Source organism: Hibiscus syriacus, unplaced genomic scaffold (genome assembly GCF_006381635.1).
Source record: "Hibiscus syriacus cultivar Baekdansim isolate YM2019G1 unplaced genomic scaffold, ASM638163v2 tig00008013_pilon, whole genome shotgun sequence".
Lineage (NCBI taxonomy): Eukaryota > Viridiplantae > Streptophyta > Magnoliopsida > Malvales > Malvaceae > Hibiscus > Hibiscus syriacus.
The window spans coordinates 1,179,175-1,202,081 of record NW_024062150.1 but is presented as its reverse complement, the minus strand read 5'-3'; the positions used below and the strand labels follow the sequence as shown (position 1 = coordinate 1,202,081).

At 37.5% G+C, this 22,907-nt stretch overlaps 1 protein-coding gene across 1 annotated transcript; it reads left to right on the top strand.

Moving 5' to 3' along the window:
• The first annotated feature begins 2,072 nt into the window (after positions 1–2,072).
• LOC120201871 (chromatin structure-remodeling complex protein SYD-like) lies at positions 2,073–21,120 on the top strand. Its single transcript, XM_039202399.1, has 35 exons — positions 2,073–2,193; positions 2,628–2,748; positions 2,866–2,927; positions 3,851–3,963; positions 4,080–4,841; positions 5,405–5,637; positions 5,856–6,019; positions 6,105–6,169; positions 6,244–6,831; positions 7,074–7,249; positions 9,107–9,204; positions 9,348–9,533; positions 9,640–9,820; positions 9,905–10,087; positions 10,202–10,245; positions 10,399–10,455; positions 10,571–10,667; positions 10,758–10,930; positions 11,023–11,236; positions 11,414–11,539; positions 11,629–11,718; positions 11,983–12,099; positions 12,204–12,284; positions 12,616–12,723; positions 13,138–13,307; positions 13,862–13,940; positions 14,027–14,101; positions 14,272–14,369; positions 14,478–14,585; positions 14,788–14,845; positions 14,956–15,186; positions 15,304–16,555; positions 16,658–16,925; positions 17,040–20,371; positions 20,603–21,120. The coding sequence occupies exons 2-35, from the start codon at positions 2,641–2,643 to the stop codon at positions 20,911–20,913; spliced, it is 10,008 nt and encodes a 3,335-aa protein (XP_039058330.1). The 5' UTR covers positions 2,073–2,193; positions 2,628–2,640; the 3' UTR covers positions 20,914–21,120.
• Positions 21,121–22,907: the final 1,787 nt, after the last annotated feature.

The window sequence follows — 22,907 nt, the reverse complement described above, 5'->3', positions numbered from 1 at the left end:
TTGATAAAAACAAATCTACTACATGATATGTGTTCAAAGTTACTGGTGGAGCTGGAAGCTGGGTTTCAAAATTACAGTAAGTTGTGGCTACATCCACAACAGAGGCAGAATATGTAGCAGCTACACAAGCCAGTAAAGAAGCAATTTGGTTGAAGATGCTTTTGGAGGAGCTTGGTCACAATCAAGAGCATGTCTCTCTATTTTATGACAGTCAAAGCTCCTTGCATCTAGCAAGGAATCCAACATTTCATTCAAGGACAAAGCACATACGAGTTCAGTACCATTTCATTCGTGAAAAGGTGGAAGAAGGGACAATAGATATGCAGAAGATTCATACCAAAGACAACATAGCAGATTTCATGACGAAGGCAATCAACGCTGATAAATTTACCTGGTGTCGATCCTCCTGTGGCCTGTCAAAGACGTAAGCAACATGAAGGTACAAGGCAGAAAGAATGGTATGAAGATATGATTGTTCCAATCAAATCTGCAAGTGGGAGATTGTTGAAAATCAAGTCAAATTTGGCTATAGCAGCCGGCTGCTTTTGAAAATTAAATAGCATGTTTTTGTGGAAAATTGGCAAGGGTCAATTACTAATTTAGTCACTATAATTTTGGGTATTTACAAGATTAGACCTTAAGCTTCAACTATAAATACCCTAACCCATTTAGCTTCAAATCCATCCCAAAGCATTATAGCTTTCTTCTAATACTAGAAAGAATTTAGAGAGTTTCTTGAGAGTTGTTTTCTCCTTTTTATCAAGAGAGAATTATCATTGTTTTCTCATTGGTAGATCGAGAGAAGTTGTAATTCCTATTTTCTCATAGTGAAATTCTTATACCATTGTCCGTGGTTTTTACCCTATATTATTTAGGGGTTTTCCACGTAAATTTTGTGTCTCTTTTATCTTCATTTTTATTTTCTCAAATTATCAGTTGCGATTTTGCTCTATCCGATAGCCATCTTCCATAACAGTTCGATGGTTTTAAATCACAGTAAATGATTCCTTTTGAATGTAAATATCTAATAACAATAATCATTTCCATTAATAACTCGTGAAGGACATCAAAAGAATAACAAAAACATACTGCATACAATACACGAACTACAATAGAAAAAATGAAAAGAAAAACAATCCTTACTGCAAAGCTCTGACAAGATCATATGCTAAAAAGTTGATGGATCTCGTGTCTTATAAAACGCTAAATCCATTATAGGACGCAAGATAGTCATACGTGGACAGTTTGGGAGGTATTTTTTCTAATAAATTTGTTAAGGGGTTAATGTTCAAAAAAATAATTTATGGGTTTTTTTATATAATAATGCCGAGATGATAACTATCAAATTTTCAGTCAAGAAAAAAAGTACTTATTTACACTTATAAAGTTGGAAAAGATCTAAAAAAAATAAAGATTATTGATGTTATCATTGTCGCTATCGAAAGAGAGATATGTTTGTTAGTGTCGACAAGAGAGAGGTGTCGATACTGGAAGAGAAGATATTAGTGTTTGTCGACAAGAGTAAATTGAGCGTTTACTTTAAAGTGAAAATAAAAAAGTGTTTTTTAAAATCAAGCTGTAAAATAAATAAAAAATATTATGTTGATTAAGAAAAATGAATTACATTGAATAATTTATTTAATCCCAATCAAATACGAAATAATAAGGAAACTGTTTTTTATAAATTAAATTACATGAAACAAAAATACTTTAAATCAATATTTAACAAAGACGGGATAACTGAACGATAGAGGAACTTTAAATTTCGGAAATAAATAAAGAAAAGAAAATGATACTTTGATTTAAAGATTTAATTAGAATGTTTTGAAATTTAGGGATTAACTTAAAATTTAGTATATAGTTAAATGAAGATCGATGGAATTAACCCTAAAGGAATAACCCTAGTAAAATAAATAAAATAATTTGATAATCAGCATGGCTCCTTGAATCCATGGGCCTTTGACCCAAGATCCATATACAATATAGGACTGTAGGGCTAAATATTTAATTTTCCATAAAAAAACTCCGTACCTGCGAGTTAAAGGAACGTGTTTGGGGAAGACCCCCATTTGAATGAGAGAATAGCATTTTGTTCTTCCTCATTTTTCGTTTATTTTTTTTCTTTTGTAAAAGAAGTTTTGTATACAGTCACTCTTTACATGTAGCTGAGCTCTGAGCTCTTCCTTCAATCAGGTATTTCCCCCTCTTTATTTGACCATTTTTCTTCGCTTAGGGTTTCTTTCTTTTTGTTCTCCGCTAAACTAAATTTTCCGTTAAAAACGGAACATTTTCTCGAGAAACAAGCAGATTTTTTGGTAATTCGCATTATTTTGTCGGGTTAGATATCTCGGGAACTTAGTTTGCTAAATTTGAGCTTTTGATATTCTATCATAAGAAATATGTGTTACTGAGCTAGGAAATCTTAAGTGTCCTTTTTTTGTTGAAATATATTGATTTTCAGCATGGTAATTAATACTTTGGGACTGAAAATTTGATTAGTACGAGGAGTTAGATTACTGTTCGAAACTACTCTTGTTAGGGCAAAATTGGTTTGAAAAAGCGGAGACTAAATCTGATAGTTTGGGACTGATAAATTTTTTCTTGATTATTTCCTGTTAATTTTGTAGTTCATAGGAGGAGATGGCGTCTTCTTCACAAAATGTGGAGTTAGAGGCGGCAATGTTTCTGCATAAACTCATACAAGATTCTAAAGATGAGCCTTCAAAGCTGGCGACAAAACTTTATGTGGTATGGGTTTTTTTGGGTCAATTAAGTGGTCTTTATCGTGCACGAGTTACTGAGTTGGCTCTTCATTTCATTACCATTTATACAGCAGCTGATTTTTATTATATTTGAATGTTTTAGATATTGCAACACATGAAATCTAGTGGGAAGGAACATTCAATACCGTTTCAAGTAATATCAAGGTGAAATATTGTTTGAGGTTCTTTAAGTCTTCTTGTAAATGACTACTGGATTTTGTAAACTAGTGATACAAGTGCTGATGTTATTGTCATCTAGACGACATAGTGATTTAGCAAATTGAGTTAATTCAGATAATGGTGGATCTGATAATTAAATTTGATTGACTGTGCACCGTTTGCTTTTTTTATAAATTAACACTTTCATTCTTAGTTTTTGTTGCCTTTTAATGGATGCAAGAACCTTCATTTTCTTTTAATGTATAATGAAATGACTGGTGGAACGATTTTGGTCTTTATTCAGGTTGTCTTGCAATTGTTGAAACACCTTTGACTAGTCTGTGACTGTATTTCCTTCTGCTATCAGAGCATTAATTGCCCCACCATGAATATGGTTAGACATAAATTAAATAGATCTCAATTACACAGTGTGGCCCATCCTCTTTTGCCCCAAACAAGCTGTTCTTACCTTTTTCCTTCTGTGTGGAGCTATGCTTAACGTTGTACTAAGTAACAGTTGCTTGAATTAAAGTAAAAATTTGTGATTAAATTAGTTTGTTCATAAATGTGTCTGTTGCTGTTTAAATTTATATATCTGACTCCAGGGTTATATTGTTAAATAACTTGAATTAAAATGTGCTTTCACCTCAAATTCAAAGTGCAACTAACATGTCCTTATTCTCCAGGTTTTCTCCCTCTTTACACTATGTGCTTGGATATATCTACCTTTTGCATTTGTCTTTTGGTTTATCTAACTGTTATATTAATTTTATTTCACCTTTTTAGTATCTCTATGGTCGCAATGATGTTTAGAGCTTCTTAATATTCAAAGATATAGATCTCTGTTCAAGTCAAATTTTCATTGTGGTTGTTAACCCTTTCTCTGGAAATGTCTGCTATTTTACCTGACATTGTCTTTTTTATTGAAGGGCGTGGGAGGCTGTTATCAACCGACATGGTCTTGATCTGGAGTTTTTGAAATCATCACAGCTCCCTACTCCCGGGTCTCAAACAGTGGATTCTACGTCTGGACAATTTGTTGGTAAATAGCTGTTAATCACACTTCAGTTAGCTTCTCATGGCAAATTATTACTGATGTATCCCCATTGTTGAATGGCATATTGAACGAACCATTTACAATGAGATTCTTTTCTCCAGGATCTTCTCAGGCTGTTGCAATTCCAAAAGACTCTAAAGCAGGTCTGTCCCAAAATGAGATACCTAAATTTGATTCATTTTCGGCCAACAGGCCGCCTGTTGTCCCAAGCATTGCCGGACTTGAGTATTATCAAGGAGTTGAAACTCACAGGGGTGGTCAGTCTTTTGATCAAGGAAGCCCATCAAGTTTGGAAACCCGGTCTGCTAACTCGCAGTCACAAGACAAACAAATGAATCAAAATGATAGTAAGAAGGGTGCTACTGCAACTAAACGAAAGAGAGCTGATTCATCAGCACCATTGGAACCAAATTTTGATGAATCTCTTACTGCCGTTGTTGATCATAGGAAAGGGAAGATGAATAAGGCTGAAACATCTGGCACTGCTAACTACACCATGGTCGCAAGTACTAGACAAATGGAACGTTTTCCATCCCCACCTGGAAATATGAGATCAATGCATAGAGGCAGACAGGATGGACAGAATGTAACAGAAAACCTAGTTGATTCGACAAATGTTAGCAATTTGATGTCACGTACTCCTAGCTCAAAGTATCCTGAAGAGGTGGAAGTTTCGTCTGCACAAAATATACCTAGACAACAACAAGGGGGACTACCTGGTGCACATGAAATTCTTTCCTCTAGGGGCAAGGCCGGGGTACCCTTTGACAGATCTCAACTTAACAGGTTTTCTCCAACTGTTTCTGGCAATATGACAACAGAAATTGCATCACAGCAGTTGATGCATGCATCTGTTATACCAGGTGAGGATGGACTCCAGGTTTTGAAAAGATAGATTTCTATGTTTAGTAGGTTGACTCCCCTCTCCCCGTTTGGTCTAGGCAAAAAGGATGAAGGAACTGTAGTTTTAGATTGTCCTAGTTAAGTTTCTGATTTTGATGAGATCCGTATGATATTCTATTTCTGTATAATTGTCTGAGCTGGATATTCTGTAGTTAGTAGGTTGAATTTTTTTGGTGTGTTTGTGTGTGAACTGTGAACCATTTGATTGAAGCTTAAATTTATTTGGGATCCATATTAGGTTTTTTGTGGACCATGCTATCTTCAATCTTGGATCATGTTTCTAACTTTTTGGCCTGATCCACTCAAATTTGTAAACGGCTCCCCCTGCATTTCTCAAATTTGTGGACCCATTTTCATGATGGTGACCAGCTAGAGTGATAGAGAATAAGATTGACTGTGCTTGGACACTTAAAATCTTGGCTGAATCCCCAAACATCTCAGTCAGTGAATAGTTTTTTTTGTGGATAAGAAACAGTTTGTGAATAGTTATCATATCACATTGTTGCTATTGTTTAACTTTCAGGTTCTTTTGGGAAGGTTCAAGGCCTGGCTGCCCCATCGAACTCATATAATGTAGGTGAGCTAGCATATTCAGATTCAGGTCAATTTAATGGTTCTGAGAGTCAGAAGCATGGATTGTCCAAAAGTTCTGTAGCAAGTCCTGATGGGTTGTCATCAACTCTTTCTGCTGGAAAAGTTTTGGAGCGTGATGGAGGAAGTCCAAATATGCTAGCAGATGTAAATAAGATAGCTCAGGTGCTAGTTATGATTCCCCCTCCCTTTCTTCCCATGCACATTTTTGTTAAGTCGCTATGGCTTCAGTAATGATAGTAACAGTGCCATATTGGGGTTCTGTTATGGCTTTCTTGAGAGGAACGGAATGATTAGTTTTGAACTGCTTCTAAAATGTTCCTTTGAATGTCACTGATTTGTATAACGAGTCTGCTAGTTAATATTATTATTTATCTGTGTAGGCTGGCAGGAAACAGAGTACCTCAGAAATGAATATGCTTAGGGCCATGGCCCCAAGAGATATAAGGAAGTCTCCTTCCTCTCAATCTGCTTCATCTGGCATGCCCTTCAAGGAACAACAGTTGAAACAGCTTAGAGCCCAGTGCCTCGTTTTTCTAGCTTTCAGGTATTGCAGTAGTGTAGGTGATAAGAATCTTTATTGCAGCCTGTTGTTTATATATATTTTTGAACTTGTGATTGTCCACTTGCAGAAATGGCTTAATGCCAAAAAAGTTGCATCTTGAAATTGCGCTTGGAAACATATCTCCGAGAGAAAGTGGGTTTTTATTATTTATTTGTTTTGCAAATATCATTTTCAGAAGTCTATATCTTTTCACTTGGTAATTCCAGTTGGCAATACAGATGGTCCTTGCAAAGATTTGATTGACCATAGAGGCAGAGCACAGACTTCGAATGAGCCAAGTAGCATATCTGAAGTTGCAATGTCATTTGGAAGGATGAATAATGCACCTCCAGCTTTAACGTCTATAGGAAGATTTCCAGAGGCTGATTCCTGGTCAAAAGAAGCAGAAACTTTAAAAGTGGGGACTAATGCCCCGACTTCTGATCTTTCAGCAATTGTGGAGGAAAGGAAACATATTCCAGCTGCAAGGAAGGCAGAGGGTGATATTCAGAGCCAAGAGACAGTGGAACCACAGGCATACCTACCTACAATGTCTCGACAGCCCGACTCTGCTACTACAAAGGATGGTTTTACTTTTCATATGGATAGCATGGAGAATGGCCATTTGCAAGTTGGAAAGGCTGATCTAGCCTCATCTATAATGGATAGTAATAAACAAGTGAACCCTGAAATGATGGGCTGGTCTGGAGTTGGCTTTCATCATGAGGTTTCTAGGGCATCTTTGCCAGCAGCTGCTGTACAGCATGATTTGGTGCTAGAAAGAAACGAAACAGCTCTGCACTTTCAAAGTCCTGGTAATTTTACTGAATCAATATCTCTTTTCCTAATGCTACTTGTCTTCTTATCTATTAGTGTAGTTTGAATGGAAATGGTAGTTTCTAATCCTTTTAGTTCTAATGAAGTTAACCTCTGTGATCTGGTGAGTATGGTGCACAAGATCCCAAAGTTCTTTGAATTTTAAACAAGATTAATTTGAGTTGGGTCTAAATTATTCCTATTAATTGAATGCTAAGAACTGTTGTCTGTCTTACCACAGAGCAAGATGAGCAGGATAAATCTGTATCAACTGATTCATTTTCATCTCCAAAGCATACTATGTCTGAGAAATGGATTATGGATCAGCAGAAACGGAGGTTCTTTGTTGAGCAGAAGTGGGTTGCAAAGCAGCAAAAAACAAGGCAAAGAATTGTTACTTGTTTCACGAAATTAAAGGTATGGTACAAGCTTTGTTCTAAATTCTTAATACTTGGTAATAACCTTGTTTTTCTTCCTTATTTGTCTGTAAAGCCATCCCACTAGATTTTGAAGGATATGATTATTTTTTGCTCAAATATTTGTGCACTGCTGTAAAAAGGAGAAAAGTATCTCCTCCTATCTGCAAATTCTGTATGTATAGGGAAGTAGAGATATTATAAAATCAGCAAAAAATTTCTCATTAAAATGAGTGAGATTTGGATTAGAAAGTTAATCCATAAGAAGAAAGATGACCACATATATTATATTATGATAATAAAACAACTTTCTATTTTTATTTTGGATGTACTTCATTTCGATAAAAAGTCTACTTCTCGTGATAGAACATGGAACAATTTTATATTTGGCTTTTGAGTTTAGGATACTGCATCATACTTTAGGATACTACATCTAATTTTTCTTATCACGAGTTAGGCTGGCTTCTTGGTTCCTAGCTAAGCATAAGGATGTTTCTATTCATAAGGATTCCTTGATTATGGATCCTTCATTAGTAGATTCCTACTCGCCCTACAGTTCTATGAAGTCTTCTTCAATCCCTTGGGTACCTCCCCCTTCTGGTTTTTTTAAATTGAATGTGGACGCAGCCGTTAGCAGTAATTGGAAGAAATCGGGTATAGGAGGTATTTGGAGGGATCATTCAGGTTTAGTCCTAGGTTCTTTTCAAGAGTCAACTGGTCCGGGACCTCCGACTATGATGGAACTTAAAGCTATTCAGAGGGTTATTTCATTATATGCTTCTGCAAGGGAGGGTTAAAGATAGGCTGATTGTTGAGAGTGATAGCAGGGTTGCAGTAGACTGGATCAACAATGTCAATTCATGCCCAGTTGTTTATGCATTCGTTGTTAGTGATATAGTTGACAATCTCAGATTTTGGGGGGGGGGTTATAAATTGGGTTGCAAGGTCAGCTAATATGGACGTAGATGCTTTAGTAAAGGCTGGAATAGGCTAATTTCTATGTTTGCTTTTTCAGTTTAGCATTTGATTCCTGTTCGGGTGGGATTTATAGACTGCTGTAAGGGTTATTTCGAAGAGATCTATATAGGTTGTAATCTTATTTTCTTTAATGAAAATCTAAGGCGCTCTTTTCCTCCTTCCGATGATTAAGGAGCTTCTTTTCAAGCTCCATTAATCAAGAAGGAGGTTTTTAATGAGGCCTTCTAATCTTATAAAAAAAAAATAACTTGGGTGAAATTGATTTTGTTGCATGATGGGTATTTTTAAAACTAAAGCTTAGGAACTCGGGTGAAATTGGTCTTTTCTTCCGTAGGAATAATTGATTAAAGAGTTGAAGGTATTGTATAATAACTTTGAGTTGGGTGAAATTGATTTTGTTGCATGACGGGTGATTTTTAAAACCAAAGCTTAGAAACTTGGGTGAAATTTGTCTTTTGTTGCGTGGGAATAATTGATTAAAGAATTGATGAAGGTATTGTATAAGAACTTTGACTGCATGTAAATCACACGAATGAGGACTTGAGACAGCTTTTGATATTCTTTTGGCAGTTGCATAGTTGTTTGTTTTTTATCCCCCTCCCCTTTGTTTTTTCCCCTCCCTCAGCATGGTGTTGTTGAGAAGCCATTGTTTTTGCATTTCATGATACCTCATGGTGTTATTTTTTTCCTACTGTCAACATGCGTGTTGAAACTTATCCCTTTTTAAGAAGGTGGATCTTTTTACTTTCCTTTCTTTTCTTTTTCAATGTCTTTTGTGTAATTTCTATCATAAATAGGGAGCTCAAAGAAATGCATAGTTTCACTATGGATATAGCATTGTGCGGACAAATTGTTTTGCAACTAATGCGTTCACATGTAGGGAAATGTGAGCTCATCTGATGATATATCTGCAAAAACCAAAAGTGTTATAGAATTGAAGAAACTCCAATTATTAGAGCTTCAACGTCGCCTACGGAGGTATGCCCCTTTTAAAATTTCCCTTAACTTATTATTATTATATTTCTTATGTTATTGTGCCAAGGTCATAGCTAAGTTGGGTTGGCAGTTTCCTTAATTTTACTCTGATTTTTCATTTGACATTTTCTTCTTGAATTCGGCAGTGATTTTCTGAATGACTATTTTAAACCGATTGCAAATGATATGGATCGCCTGAAATCATACAAGAAACATAGACATGGTAGAAGGATAAAACAACTTGAAAAATATGAGCAAAAAATGAAAGAAGAGCGACAAAAGAGAACACGTGAGAGGCAGAAGGAGTTTTTCAGTGAGATAGAAGTTCACAAGTATTTACCCTTTCGTTCTTTGTTACAATTAGATGCCTTTCTCTTATCTGGTTGCTTTAAATAGAACTACATCTTTTCTAACTTGCTTGGTATATTGAATCCATAGGGAGAAGCTGGATGATGTGTTCAAAGTTAGGAGAGAATGTTGGAAAGGTTTCAATAGGTATGTGAAGGAATTCCATAAGAGAAAGGAGCGTATACATCGTGAGAAGATAGAGAGAATTCAGCGCGAGAAGATTAACTTACTCAAAATCAATGATGTAGAGGGTTATTTGCGAATGGTTCAGGTTAGTTTAAGCTTACTAGCATTTGGTAGTCCAAAGTGTTTCGTCTACTTATTCTTACCGATGATCATTTTTGATGGTTTACAGGATGCTAAATCGGATCGTGTTAAGCAACTATTGAAAGAAACTGAGAAATATCTTCAGAAACTTGGATCCAAGTTACGGGATGCAAAGTCTATAGCAAGCCGCTTTGAGAATAATATGGAAGAGGTGCGAACTGCCAGTGTTGTTGAGAATGACACTGCTATTGAGGATGAAGATGAGGCAAAGGCAAGTTTTTTATTTGGCATCTTCTGTGTTGCTTCGTCCCTTCCCACACATTTTTGCTCACTTCCTTATTCTTTTTATACGTTGAACTTTTCTTACGGTTATCATGCTCTACAGCACTACATGGAAAGCAACGAAAAGTACTACCTGATGGCTCATAGGTATCACATTTGCTTCTTTCTTTTTTCCTGCATTTTCTTAACGAGTGTAACTTTGGATGTCTTTTGAGGTCATTTTATTTGAGAAGTCTTTTATTAATTATTATCAAATTATAATAACTGCTGGAAGGTTCACAATTAAAACTGTTTTTGCAGCATAAAAGAAAACATCAGTGAGCAACCAACATTTCTTAAGGGTGGAAAATTAAGAGAGTAAGTAAAATATGCACCCGACTAACAATATATATATTTTGGAATGGCTGGCACAGGGAGTGCAGTGTTTATTATCTTGCTTGAAATTTCTTAAAGTTATGCCTTTGCTGTTCAGGTATCAGATGAATGGCCTTAGGTGGCTGGTTTCACTCTACAACAATCATCTGAATGGCATTCTCGCTGATGAAATGGGCCTTGGCAAAACTGTTCAGGTATCAGTGGTTCTGAATCTTCTCTTGATTGCAGTGTATTGTATAATTTGTTGTCAATTTCTTTCGTTTGTAAATCTTGTGTTTTTGTAGGTTATTTCTCTTATTTGTTATCTGATGGAAAACAAAAATGATAGAGGACCGTTTTTAGTGGTTGTACCATCTTCAGTTCTTCCTGGATGGGAGTCAGAAATCAATTTCTGGGCTCCTGAGATACACAAAATTGTTTATTCTGGAACTCCAGAAGAGAGGCGTAGATTATTCAAGTAATGACATGCCAACATGAATAAAAACCTTCTTATCCAACAAATCTTGTTGCTTTAGAATATATAAGCCTCATTATCCATATCTGGTGCAGGGAGAGGATTGTACATCAGAAATTTAACATTATCTTGACAACGTATGAGTATCTAATGAACAAGCATGATAGACCAAAGTTGAGCAAAATTCATTGGCACTACATTATAATTGATGAAGGTCATCGGATAAAGAATGCTTCTTGCAAGTTGAATGCAGAATTAAAGCACTATCAGAGCTCTCATAGATTGCTTCTGACTGGAACACCTCTACAGGTTACAGATAATTTTCTCTGAATTTTTTAATATATATTTTTCATTTTACATCTGTATCAGATGCTTGCAGTACCATCCTTGTAGGTAACCCAGCTGTATTTCCTGCTGCCTTTTTTGTTAGCTTTTTGGTGTTGACATGAAGCCATGACTAAGTTTTAACCTATTTTTTTTGTGTAGAACAATCTTGAGGAGTTGTGGGCATTGCTCAATTTCTTATTGCCTAATATATTTAATTCATCGGAGGATTTTTCTCAGTGGTTCAACAAGCCATTTGAGAGTAATGGGGATAGCTCTGCTGACGAAGTAAGTAGTGAACTTCTGCAATCTAGATATGAAAATTATTTACTTCACTATCACAAAATTATGTGCTTATGCTGGTTATTTCTGACTAGACCCTACTATCCGAGGAGGAAAATTTGTTGATCATTAACCGTCTCCACCAAGTTCTTCGACCTTTTGTACTTCGAAGGCTGAAGCATAAGGTTTGTATTTACAGGGATGCTATGTTAGAGGTCATCCTTTTTATTGATATTTAGGTGGCACATTTTTTTGAATTCATTGTTTTGGATGATATTAAGACTATGAGGTACACTTTTCTTCCTTCCAATGTTCGTCAACATATTTCTTAGTATGTGGTCGAATACGAAGGGAGTTTTTAATGAGGCCTCCAACTTTTATAAAAAAAAAAAGATGCTCTGGAATTCTGGTATGCCAATTGGTTTGCATCCTCTTAATTTTTTTGGTAGGTTGAAAATGAGCTTCCTGAGAAGATTGAGAGGCTTGTAAGATGTGAAGCTTCTGCTTATCAAAAGCTTTTGATGAAGAGGGTTGAAGAAAATCTTGGCGCGATTGGAAATTCAAAGGTTTTTTAGGACATTTGATTCTCATTTTCCCCATGCAAAGTTAAATTTCATTCGCATAACTATTTTAGACATTTACTATGGGTATTTCCAATCTTCTTTTGCAGGCTCGATCGGTGCATAACTCTGTTATGGAGCTTCGTAATATATGCAATCATCCATATCTTAGCCAGCTTCATGTAGAGGAGGCATGCCCTTTCCCTATTTACTAATGCTTAGTTTGCTTTTGATATTGAACTCTGGAAGATAAAATATGAGAAAGTATTAGATGGTCTCTGTTCTGTAGCTTCCTGTAGAGTTTTTATCTTCATTATGTAATTCTGGAACAAATCAGTGGTTATTTGTTTGACTTTTTGTCTTCGATAATTTTGTAAGTTCGAAAACTGAAGGGTTGAAGATAATATAGTTCACTTTCTTAATGTTTTCTTGTAATAAACTAGGGTTATCAGTAGTTGCATCATGGATGGTGTAAAAGTTGTCTTTATTAATACAAACCTAACTTTTTGAAAAATTTTGTAGGTTGATAATTTAATACCACAGCATTATTTGCCACCAATTGTTAGGCTTTGTGGCAAGCTTGAGATGTTAGATCGAATACTCCCCAAGCTGAAGGCAACTGATCATCGGGTAAGCAAATCCTTTTATGCTAAGATAAAAAAAAATTATAGATGTCTTTTGTTGCATTTTGTAATATGGTAGTCCGTTTGCATGAAAATTCCTGATGCTGAATTGGCCTTTTGCCCTTTATATTATATGTTGATTAATATCATTTGTATGCTGGAAATCTCGTGTACTTTGCTGTGCTTTCAGTTTCTGTTTGTTTTGTTCATGATGCCATTGATGGTATTTGACATAACTAAATTAAGCCCTCTTTGTTCTTTTCAATCTTGGTGGAATGCGTAAAAAGCAGCTTTAGCATGGCCGTCTTTGACTTTCCATGAAAGAACCTCCACCTCCTTTAGTGTGTGTTTGCAAATATATATTAGTTTTACTAATATAACAATTCATGGAGGTTTCACTTCATTAATTTGAAATTTGTAGGTTCTCTTCTTTTCCACCATGACTAGGCTACTAGATGTTATGGAAGACTATCTCACTTTTAAACAATACCGCTACCTTCGGTTGGATGGGCATACATCTGGCGGTGATCGTGGTGCACTTATTGAAAAGTTTAATCAACAAGGTTCTGACTTTTTCATATTTTTGCTCAGGTCTGTCTCTAAATCCTAGCTTACAAAAAAATTACATAAATAATGCATGCCTAGTCGCCACAAAAGGAAAGAAGAAAGAAAGAAAGCTCTTCTATGCTTGTAGTGTTTCTGAACTGTACTTGATATCTTTGGGGATTAGGACGAGTGATTAGATGTTGTAGAGGAGAGTAAGAAGGGGACATTCTAGTTGAGAAGTTCATCAAAACTCTGGAATGCTCTGTAATATCTTTTGCTGGGGGTAATATATGGTTGGGTTTAAGAAAATAAAGGATTTACGGCTTTAAGTTTTGGATGACATATGTATTAGGAATCTTTTTGAACTTAGTAGGTAAACTGTTCATTCCTTTTTAGAAGTTATGCCTGCTAACCCCTCTGTTGGAGATTTCACTTTGAGCAAAGATTTTCTTAATTTTTGTGACTGAAAAGAAAATCTACTGGGAGAGGGTTGTATGAAACTGGGGGACTCCCTTACCTAAACAAGTCATGTTTGTTTGGTTGTGTCGATTTACTACCAGGTATGATCTTGTATTTCTGACATTTGATCGTATTGTCAGTATTCGGGCTGGTGGTGTTGGAGTAAATCTTCAAGCTGCTGATACTGTTGTAATATTCGACACTGACTGGAATCCTCAGGTTGGTATGGAAAGTTACATTTACTTGATTAGAGTTTCTTCTGATATTGGTGTTATTTTTTTAAAAAATAAAATTGTTTGGTTCAGGTTGATCTGCAAGCACAAGCAAGAGCTCATAGGATTGGCCAGAAGAAGGATGTACTTGTTTTACGATTCGAAACAGTATGTTCCTCTTCACCTAATTAATGTTTGTTTTTCATGCCAACTAGATTTTAGTTTATTTTATATTTTTCTTTAAACATATTCTGTGACTATAGTCAGATATATCTTTTCCTATTTCATTGGGGTGGTGCTGAATTTTTAATCGAGGTCAACTATTTCACTTTGATAAGGTTCAAACAGTCGAAGAACAAGTTAGAGCTTCTGCTGAACACAAATTGGGAGTTGCTAATCAGAGTATCACTGCAGGTTTCTTTGACAACAATACAAGGTAACCCGAGGTTGTTTGTTGAGCTATGGTTTACTGCATAGAGCACAAGCAGATTCAAGATGGTTATGGCTAATTTTCTTAAGGAAATTTCTATGATTTTATTGACAGTGCTGAAGACCGTAGGGAGTACTTAGAGTCCCTCCTGCGTGAGTGTAAGAAAGAGGAAGCTGCCCCCGTGTTAGATGATGATGCTCTAAATGATCTATTGGCCCGCAGGTATTGTTTATATTTTATTTAATTTATTTTGCCTGCTCTAGGCTATAACTAAAAATCATGGTTTTCTTTTGATATTTTTAGTTTTTGTACTGATCCAATTTTATGGCTGTGTCGTAATTCAACGTGAAAACTATTTTCTATTAATATATGAGCCTTTAGTTACCGGCATGATTTTGTTATTGATATCATCTCTGTGATTCAGTGAGCCTGAGATTGATGTATTTGAATCAATGGATAAACAAAGGCGGGAAGAAGAGACGGTATGCATCAAAACCTCTTGGGCTGTTTTGTCTCATGTTCAGCACAAACATTCTTGTCTTGATGATTAACTTCTGTTTTGATGCCATTCTATTTTTATTCGAACATGCAGGCAAAGTGGAGAAAGTTGGTAGTTGGATCAGGGATGGCCAGCTCCAAGCCTTTACCCCCTCTGCCATCTCGCCTTGTTACAGATGATGACTTGAAAACATTTTATGAAGCAATGAAATTGTATGATGTACCCAAGACGGGGGTGCAGCCTAACGTTGGGGTAAAACGGAAGGGTGGATCACTTGGTGCTCTTGATACTCGGCACTATGGGAGGGGAAAACGAGCAAGAGAGGTTTGTCATCTTTACCGCTTTTTTTACTCCACTTTTATAGCTTTGCTTGGTGTTGCAACTGCTTTTATTCCGGTACAAATTTTAATATGTGTGTTACCTTAAACTTTCTCATATTAGGTGCGCTCGTATGAAGAGCAATGGACAGAAGAGGAGTTTGAAAAAATGTGTCAAGCTGACTCACTTGAATCTGCCGAATTGAAGGAAGAAGCTGTTGAGAGGAAACTGCCAAAAAATGCTATGATAGGGACTGTTAATAGCACAGAACCTCAAGCCCCAGCCCCAGCTCCAGCCTCAACCTTGGCTCCAGCTCCACTTCCTCCATTACCACAACCAGTACCGGTGGAACTTGCACATCAGCCACCTCAGCAGAACAAAGATGCAACACCACCATCTAAACGGGGCCGTGGAAGGCCAAGAAGAGCACCTGCAGAAAAATATCCCACTACAGTGTTTCCAGCACCTTATGGAACCAGTAAATTGGATGTCGGGTTACCGAAATCAACGGATACTAGCTCATCAGCATTTCCTGCTCCTGATCCTCACAATTGTACAGGAGTGTCTCTGAATTTGCCACCAAGTACGCCCTCTGTTTCTGCTATTCCTGATGAATCTACCCCACCTGGATTCTCTCCTCCAGTAGAATCAAAAGGACAAGGACGAAGGGCTCAAAATGGAGGACAGGCACCTAGTCGCAGGGGAAAAAAACAAGAGCCAGCATTCAGCCCTATTGTTGAGGGTTTAGCTGGTCCTGCTCCAGAAATAAATGAGCAATCTCAGGTTGTATCAGTTAATCCACCAGATAGTCAAGCTGTTGCTATAAGTAGGACAGTTCCTGGTGTTTCAAGTGCTCCCGGTCCCATGGCTGCGGGGACAAATCCTGTACCAATTTCTGCTGGTACCAATCATCCATCTGATGCAGGGTTTAGTTTGAACTCTCAGACGCTTCATACTTCCTCGGTCGCTCCAATTGCTCAGTCAAATCTTCCTTGCCTTACTGTACCTGTCCAAGTTAAAGGCCAAGGTCGCAAGGCTCAAAGTGGGGTAGGAACACCTCGACGTAGGGGAGAGAAACAGGCACAAATATCAGCTGCTGCTCTGGATGTTTCAATTGGTCAGGATTCAAAATTGAATCATCAAGCACAGTTTAAATCTACAGAGGCATCACCAAGTAAAGTCATTGCTATGGAAGGCAATCAAGAAAACAATGCTTGTGATCTGGCAAAAGTTATTCAAGAGCAAGGGCGGGGGACTAGTTCACCTGCTATCGTAACTGGTCAGGATAAACATTCTACTGTACATGGTAATTTACCTCAAAGCAAGCAACCAGAAAGCTCACAGCATGTGCACAACAGTACTGCCATGATTCTTGGTATGAACATTGTATCTTTTAGTATGGATGAAATCAACGTGTCCTTTAATAATTAGTTCAATGGATATTATATGGTAAACTCAATACGAGTGACTTTTGCAGGGCCTGCTGTGGGAAAAATTCAACAAAACAATGTGAATGAGAAAGCTTCTGTGATTTCAGTGGTTTCATCTGAATTCAACTCTCAGAAAGCTAAGTCTAGTGAGGTATGTGGTAACCAAGGTGGTGCTCTGAATGTTGTTCCCGGATTAAGTCAGATTGCAGTTGAAGTAGTACAGAATCAAATTTCAGAAGCTAAAGTGCATCCAACTATTCCAATTGGGAAAACTGAACCTTCAGTTCCTATTACAACAACAGATTCTTTGCCTACATCAATTCCTTTAGCAGATGTGAGTAAATCCTCAGAAGCTAAAGTGCATCCAACTATTCCAATTGGGAAAACTGAACCTTCAGTTCCCATTACTACAACAGATTCTTTGCCTACATCAATTCCTTTAGCAGATGCGAGTAAAACCATCCCTAATCTTGGTGAAAGGATTGCTCCGAGCTCTGAGCCTTATCCAACTTCTGCTCCTGCTGCTTTTGAACCTCAGTTTGTCCCTGCTTTTCCTGCTGAATCTATTCAAAGTAGAAGGCCAAGTCGTAAGACCACAAACAGGGCAGAAGCACCTAGGCGCCGAGGAAGGAAATCTGCAACTCCTGATGCTTCATCTGGCCTGGACTTGAAAGTAAATTATCAGCCCCAGAATACATCAAAGGATTTATTGGTCAATAGAGCTACTGCAGGGAAGAGCAATCTAGAGTGTTGCCCTCATGAGCAGGTCAATGTCACCCAGGTACATGCATCTGAAGTTCATTCTCCAAATGCTTCAGTTGTTCATGATTCAATGAGAAAATTGACTGGTGCAGTCCCAGCATTTAGTCGAAGTGCGACTGCTGATGTGAATGATGTTGCCCGAGTGATGAAGGAGATTTTCTCTGAAACCTGCTCATCAAAGAATAAAGTTGGCAAACCTGCTGGGATTGAGGGAAAAAACATAACTACTGCACCATTATCAAGCAAGACATCTGAGGAGGCAGTTAAGAACGAAAGTTTAGATGTTAAGTCAGCTGTCAGCACACCGGGTCCTGTAAAAACTGCTTCAGCTAGTGATGTTCCAAAAGTAAAAGGTAAAAAGCAGATGGAGAATGAAGCTGATACTAAAGAACTGGAGGACAATGCATCTCTTGCGATTAAGGTCCCTGTTCTTGAGAGAGCTGATTCATTGAAGCCTGAATGCAAGACCCGTAGTGGCTCAGAAAACAATGCACATTCAAAAACGATTCCAAGTGACAATTCAATTACAGATGCGGTGGTTGATTGTACGCCTCCTCTCAGTGCTGGTGACATAAAAGATGAGGCTCATGGAACTCCTCCTGGTGGTGATCAAACTGGTTCTAGGATTCAACTGGGCTCACCCAGTCCAATGGACCTGCTTCAAGGTGCTGAGAGTAATAAAACCAACAGAGAGCCTTCTTTTAAAGAATCTCCCAAAGCTGACAATAATGGTGATGATTCCACAATGGTTTCATCTTGTTCAGGTGCTGTGTTACCCACTATTAATGTTTCTGAAGCCAAAAAAGAAAGGTTCGGAATGACTAGATCTATTGTTGTTGAAGGTCCAGAAACTTCAGGAAATACAAATAATCATAGAGCTAGTTCTGGGGTTGATGATACAGCTACAGCCCATGGGGCTTCTACTTTGGATGATTGTCCTGTTGAGAACCTAGGTGTGCAGGGTCAGTCTGGTGGCAATGAAGCTAAGGATGATATTATACCTGAACTGGTTCCTTCAACTGAATCTGCTGATACGGAGCTTGTTCCACTAGATGTTGGAGCCATGCAACGATACCTGGTGGTTGGAGATAAGGAGGGTGATGGTGTTGAGATTCACAATATGGAAGTAGATCCCTGTGAGACAGATTTTTCTTCTTTGAAAGACTTCATTGCTGATTCAGCCAGCAGCAGGGGTCCTGCTCCAGATGTTGATGGTGGGAAGCAACTTTCTGTCGGAGTTGAAACTATGAAGGGTGATAGTGTTGAAGTTTGTGATCCGGAAGATAGACCCTCAGAAACACAATTATCTGAGCCAGCTTTTCCACCTTTGGAAATAGCAGTTCCTGTTTCTGATATGTTAGGGGACAAGAATATTGAACCGTTCAGGAAAGACGCTGATGTAAAAGAGTCTGAGGAGAAACCTTGTATTCTGGTTATGACCTCTACAATGGAAAGTGCTTGTCCAGTAACTCAGTGCCAGGATGCCATTGGGCCTGAGAACATTTCAGACTCTAAACTGTTTTCCTCTGAAATCTTAAAAACTGAGAGTGCCATGGAGGTTGATTGTAAAAATCGTCATAGTGCTAATGAGAAAGAAGATTTTGATACCAAGGGAGCAAAGAGTCCTAATAGAGAAAACACTGATCTTGCCGTTGTGTCTTCTAGCAATCAAATAGGAATGTCCGTGGCATCTCCTAGTAAGGTGGATCATCAGTTCAATCAAAATGAAAACAAGACAGAGATCTCTTCAGAAAATTCTCCAGATTTGACTCATTGTGAAAGTAAAGATTCTGAATCTACCATTGATTCTAGAAAAGCCAGTGATGCTTGTAATGTTGCTGCTTTGGTCCCGCCTACTTTTGTCATGATGGAGCCTAAAGTGTCCAGTTCCGAAGGCAAAGAAAAGGCTTCATTGGAATCTTCAAAATCAGCTGCACTTGATAGGGTTGGTGTTGCTTGTGATTATTCTGGACTGAATGCAGTAGTTCCCTCGAGTCCAGGCCATTCAATTCGTGGATATCTTCCTGATCCAATTGCAATTCCATCTGAAGACAATGCAGAACCTTCTGCTAGAGAGTCGTCGGAATCTTCTTTCAACGCTGGAAGTGTTGACCACCCGGAAGAGTCTTTACCTATTATTGCATGTCCGGACAAGTCGGGTACAGTGAACATAACTGCTATGGTTGAGAACAGTTCTGAATGCAAATTAGAGCCTTCTGCTGATAAGTCGGGCACAGTGGAGGCACCTTCTATGGTTGATAATAATTCAGAACTTGAAGCAGAGCCTTCTTTGAAATCACATCTGGAAGCCTCTGCCCCTGATGTTGGAAACCTTCAAAGTGCTGCAATGTCTGCAAAACCTGATGAAGATGCTCATCTTCTGACTTCAAATATTTCATCGAGTCCTGCTTGTTCAGGCATGGTGGAACTTCCTGCTATTACTGAGAATGAAATGGAAAAGGAAACAGAACCATCTAATCGGAGTGAAAATACAAGGAATTCAGAATCAGAACCTGTGGACTTGTTTGCTTCTGATTCTGCTATTATAGCACATACGCCAAAAGATGATGAAGAGCAACAGCCATCAGCTGTCGAAAGGGTAGATAACTCTGTTGATGTTAGCAATGCGGAAGCAGACCCCACTGTGCAACCAGTGTCTTATCTGAAGGTTTTTAGGAACCATGGTGAGGTGAAGCCCTCGGATACACATGCAACTTCATTGGAAGTTACCACCGACTTCCTCAAGAGAGAACATGATCTGAATGGTCGGTCTCATGAGCTCATAGTACCCAAAAAGACACAGGCTGATCATGTTGAGGCTACTACTGAATCAAACTCCACAGAAGCTCAGGCATCTTTGCCGCTATTTGGCAATTCTGATAATAAAGAGCTTGTTCAGAGGTCTGAAGCTGATTGTGTTGCAGCCTGCAATGAGGAGTTAGACCCCTTAGGAGGACCATCCTCAGCACAAGCCGTCTTTGATGATTCTTTCCATCCTGATAAAAAACCGGAGCGTACACAGGCATCTGAGGTGGTTGACGCCTGCAATGTAGAATCGAATCCCACAGATGGACCATCCTCAGCACAAGCTGTTTCAGATGAGTCTGCCCATCCTGATAATAAACCAGAGCTTACACAGGCATCTGAGGTGGTTGAGGCCTGCAATGTAGAATCAAATCCCACAGATGGACCATCCTCAGCACAAGCTATTTCCGATGAATCTGCCCGTCCTGATAATAAACCAGAGCTTACACAGGCATCTGAGGTTGTTGAGGCCTGCATTGTAGAATCAAATCCCACACCTGGACCATCCTCATTACAAGACATTTCTAATGAATTCACCAATCCAGAGTTTAAACAAAATGAAGTCAGAACTGAGATCTGTTATGAAGATCATGCCGGGGCTTCTAAGCAATCTAAGGAGGTCAAAACTGCTGGTGTCTCTGATATGGAAATAGACCCTAACGAAAAAAAGGATCCTTCACCCGAATTGGAAGATGCTAATACTTCTGAGCAGCCGGCGGATGAAACTAATGCATAGATTAACAAAGATCAAGGGTTGGCCTCATGGTTTTCTTTTGATACCCTTAGGGTTTGCCAAAGCTGAATCATTATATCAAAATTTGTATATGTTTTATCTTGGTCTCTATTACTAGTTGTAAATACGTATGCTCAAAGAGTACTAGAAGACAGCTGTTGACTGTCATCTCCAATGATTGAATGAATTGAGTAGAAAAGGCTGAAGAGTTATTATGGGTAACTTTTTGCTGATCTAAGTCCCTGTTCATCTCTCCTTTTGTTAGGCTAGCTGGAGAGGGATGCTCGTAGTCGAATAGTCCAGCGACAATTTTAACTGAAACGTAAAATATCATCAAAGCTCGAGGATTTGAGTTGACGATGACACCTAGACATGTCGCCTCCAAATATCGAATTTAATTATTAAAAGGTTATTTTGAACTAATTCATTTCAACTTTGAATCTATTTGAATTTTATATAATTTAAATTTGCAATGATTTGAATAAATAAAAGGGCAAAAATAACTTTTTAAAATATACATCAAGTTTCTTTTGGTGTTTAAATAATTTCTCGCTTAAATATTTTTTCCATTATATTTTTAAGCATTTATATCATAAGGATCGTTAAAATAATGTCACATTTATATATTTTTAAAAAAAATTAATTTCTTAAAAAGCTTAAAAATATTTTTCTCTTTTTTAGAAAAATCTCAAAACTTTTATAAAATACTAAAAAGAATCTGAACATCTTTAACTCCAAACCTCTATTATCTGTTATCACTGAACACTACCGTTACTGTCGTCGCCGGCGGACAACCTTTCATCCATTATTATTATCATTGTTGTTGCCGTCATTCACCAAATTTCAAAGACTCATTCAATTCGATTTAATTCAATTATATCATAAAAAGTTACTCAAATTTTTAAAATAAAAATTAATATGATCAAATCAAAACATTCCAATTCAGGTAAAATGACATCCCTAATCTAATATCGAAGTTTAGACTTGCATGATAAGTCCAACCAAACAGCCGAACACTTAGAATAGCAAAATCCTCTTAATTGCCTGTGCATTGAGCAAAATCACAATCGTATCGGTTCCCGCCTCTGCCACAAAAACAGTGTAGAGAATCCGTACTGACAGATGTTGCTCATTTTCTTCCCCAATTTTGTCTCTACGTCTTCTCTTTTAGTTTTCTTTCGTTTCTCAAGCCCTCAAAAAAAAAAAAAAAAAAACCCCTCACCTCTTTTTTTTCGGGATTTTGATGGAACTGAAAGGACAAGTCATTTCCCTTTATCTATATTTCAGTTTTGTTTTTTTTATTAAAGATTATTTTGAACTTATTCCAACTAGCATTATTCGGGGTTTTGCTTCTTTGAAATTTATGTTTATATTTGCTAATGGCTCTTATGCGATTGGTTCATTTTTGTTTCTGTGTTTCCCCCCCCTTTTTTGGTTTAGAAGATTCAGTTTGGGTTTTGCGGGTTTGAAATTGCTTATAACTAGGGTTTTGGTTCTTAAGTTTTTAGGGTTATTTATGCTGCATTTAATGTTATAAAGAGGAGATTTATTTGGTTTTGCTGTTGTTTTGGTATATGGGCTAATAATATGATTAGCGCCGTCAATGGAAAATGTGAGAAATTGGAACATTGTAGCTAGTATTGTTATGCATAGAGTTGTAATTCTCTGATTTTCTCGGAATTATTCTTAGATGTTTCTGACCAGAATGCGAATGCTTGATCCGATCAATCCAATATCAAACAGATACAGAATTCACTTGAAATAGTTCAAACCCGAATTTTTTGGAAATGAAGGAAGGAATCCTCAAACCTGAAACTAAACAAACTCAAAATGACCCGAAAGTTTTAAAATCCAAATTAGATCCATCCACATTAATCAGACCCGCTCTATTGACGGGTCTATGTGTATTGTGATCTCATTTCAGGCTTCTGTGTTTAGTTGTAACTGAATATTCGAAAGCTTTCCCGGGATTTGCAGTTGGTATATTATTGGCATGA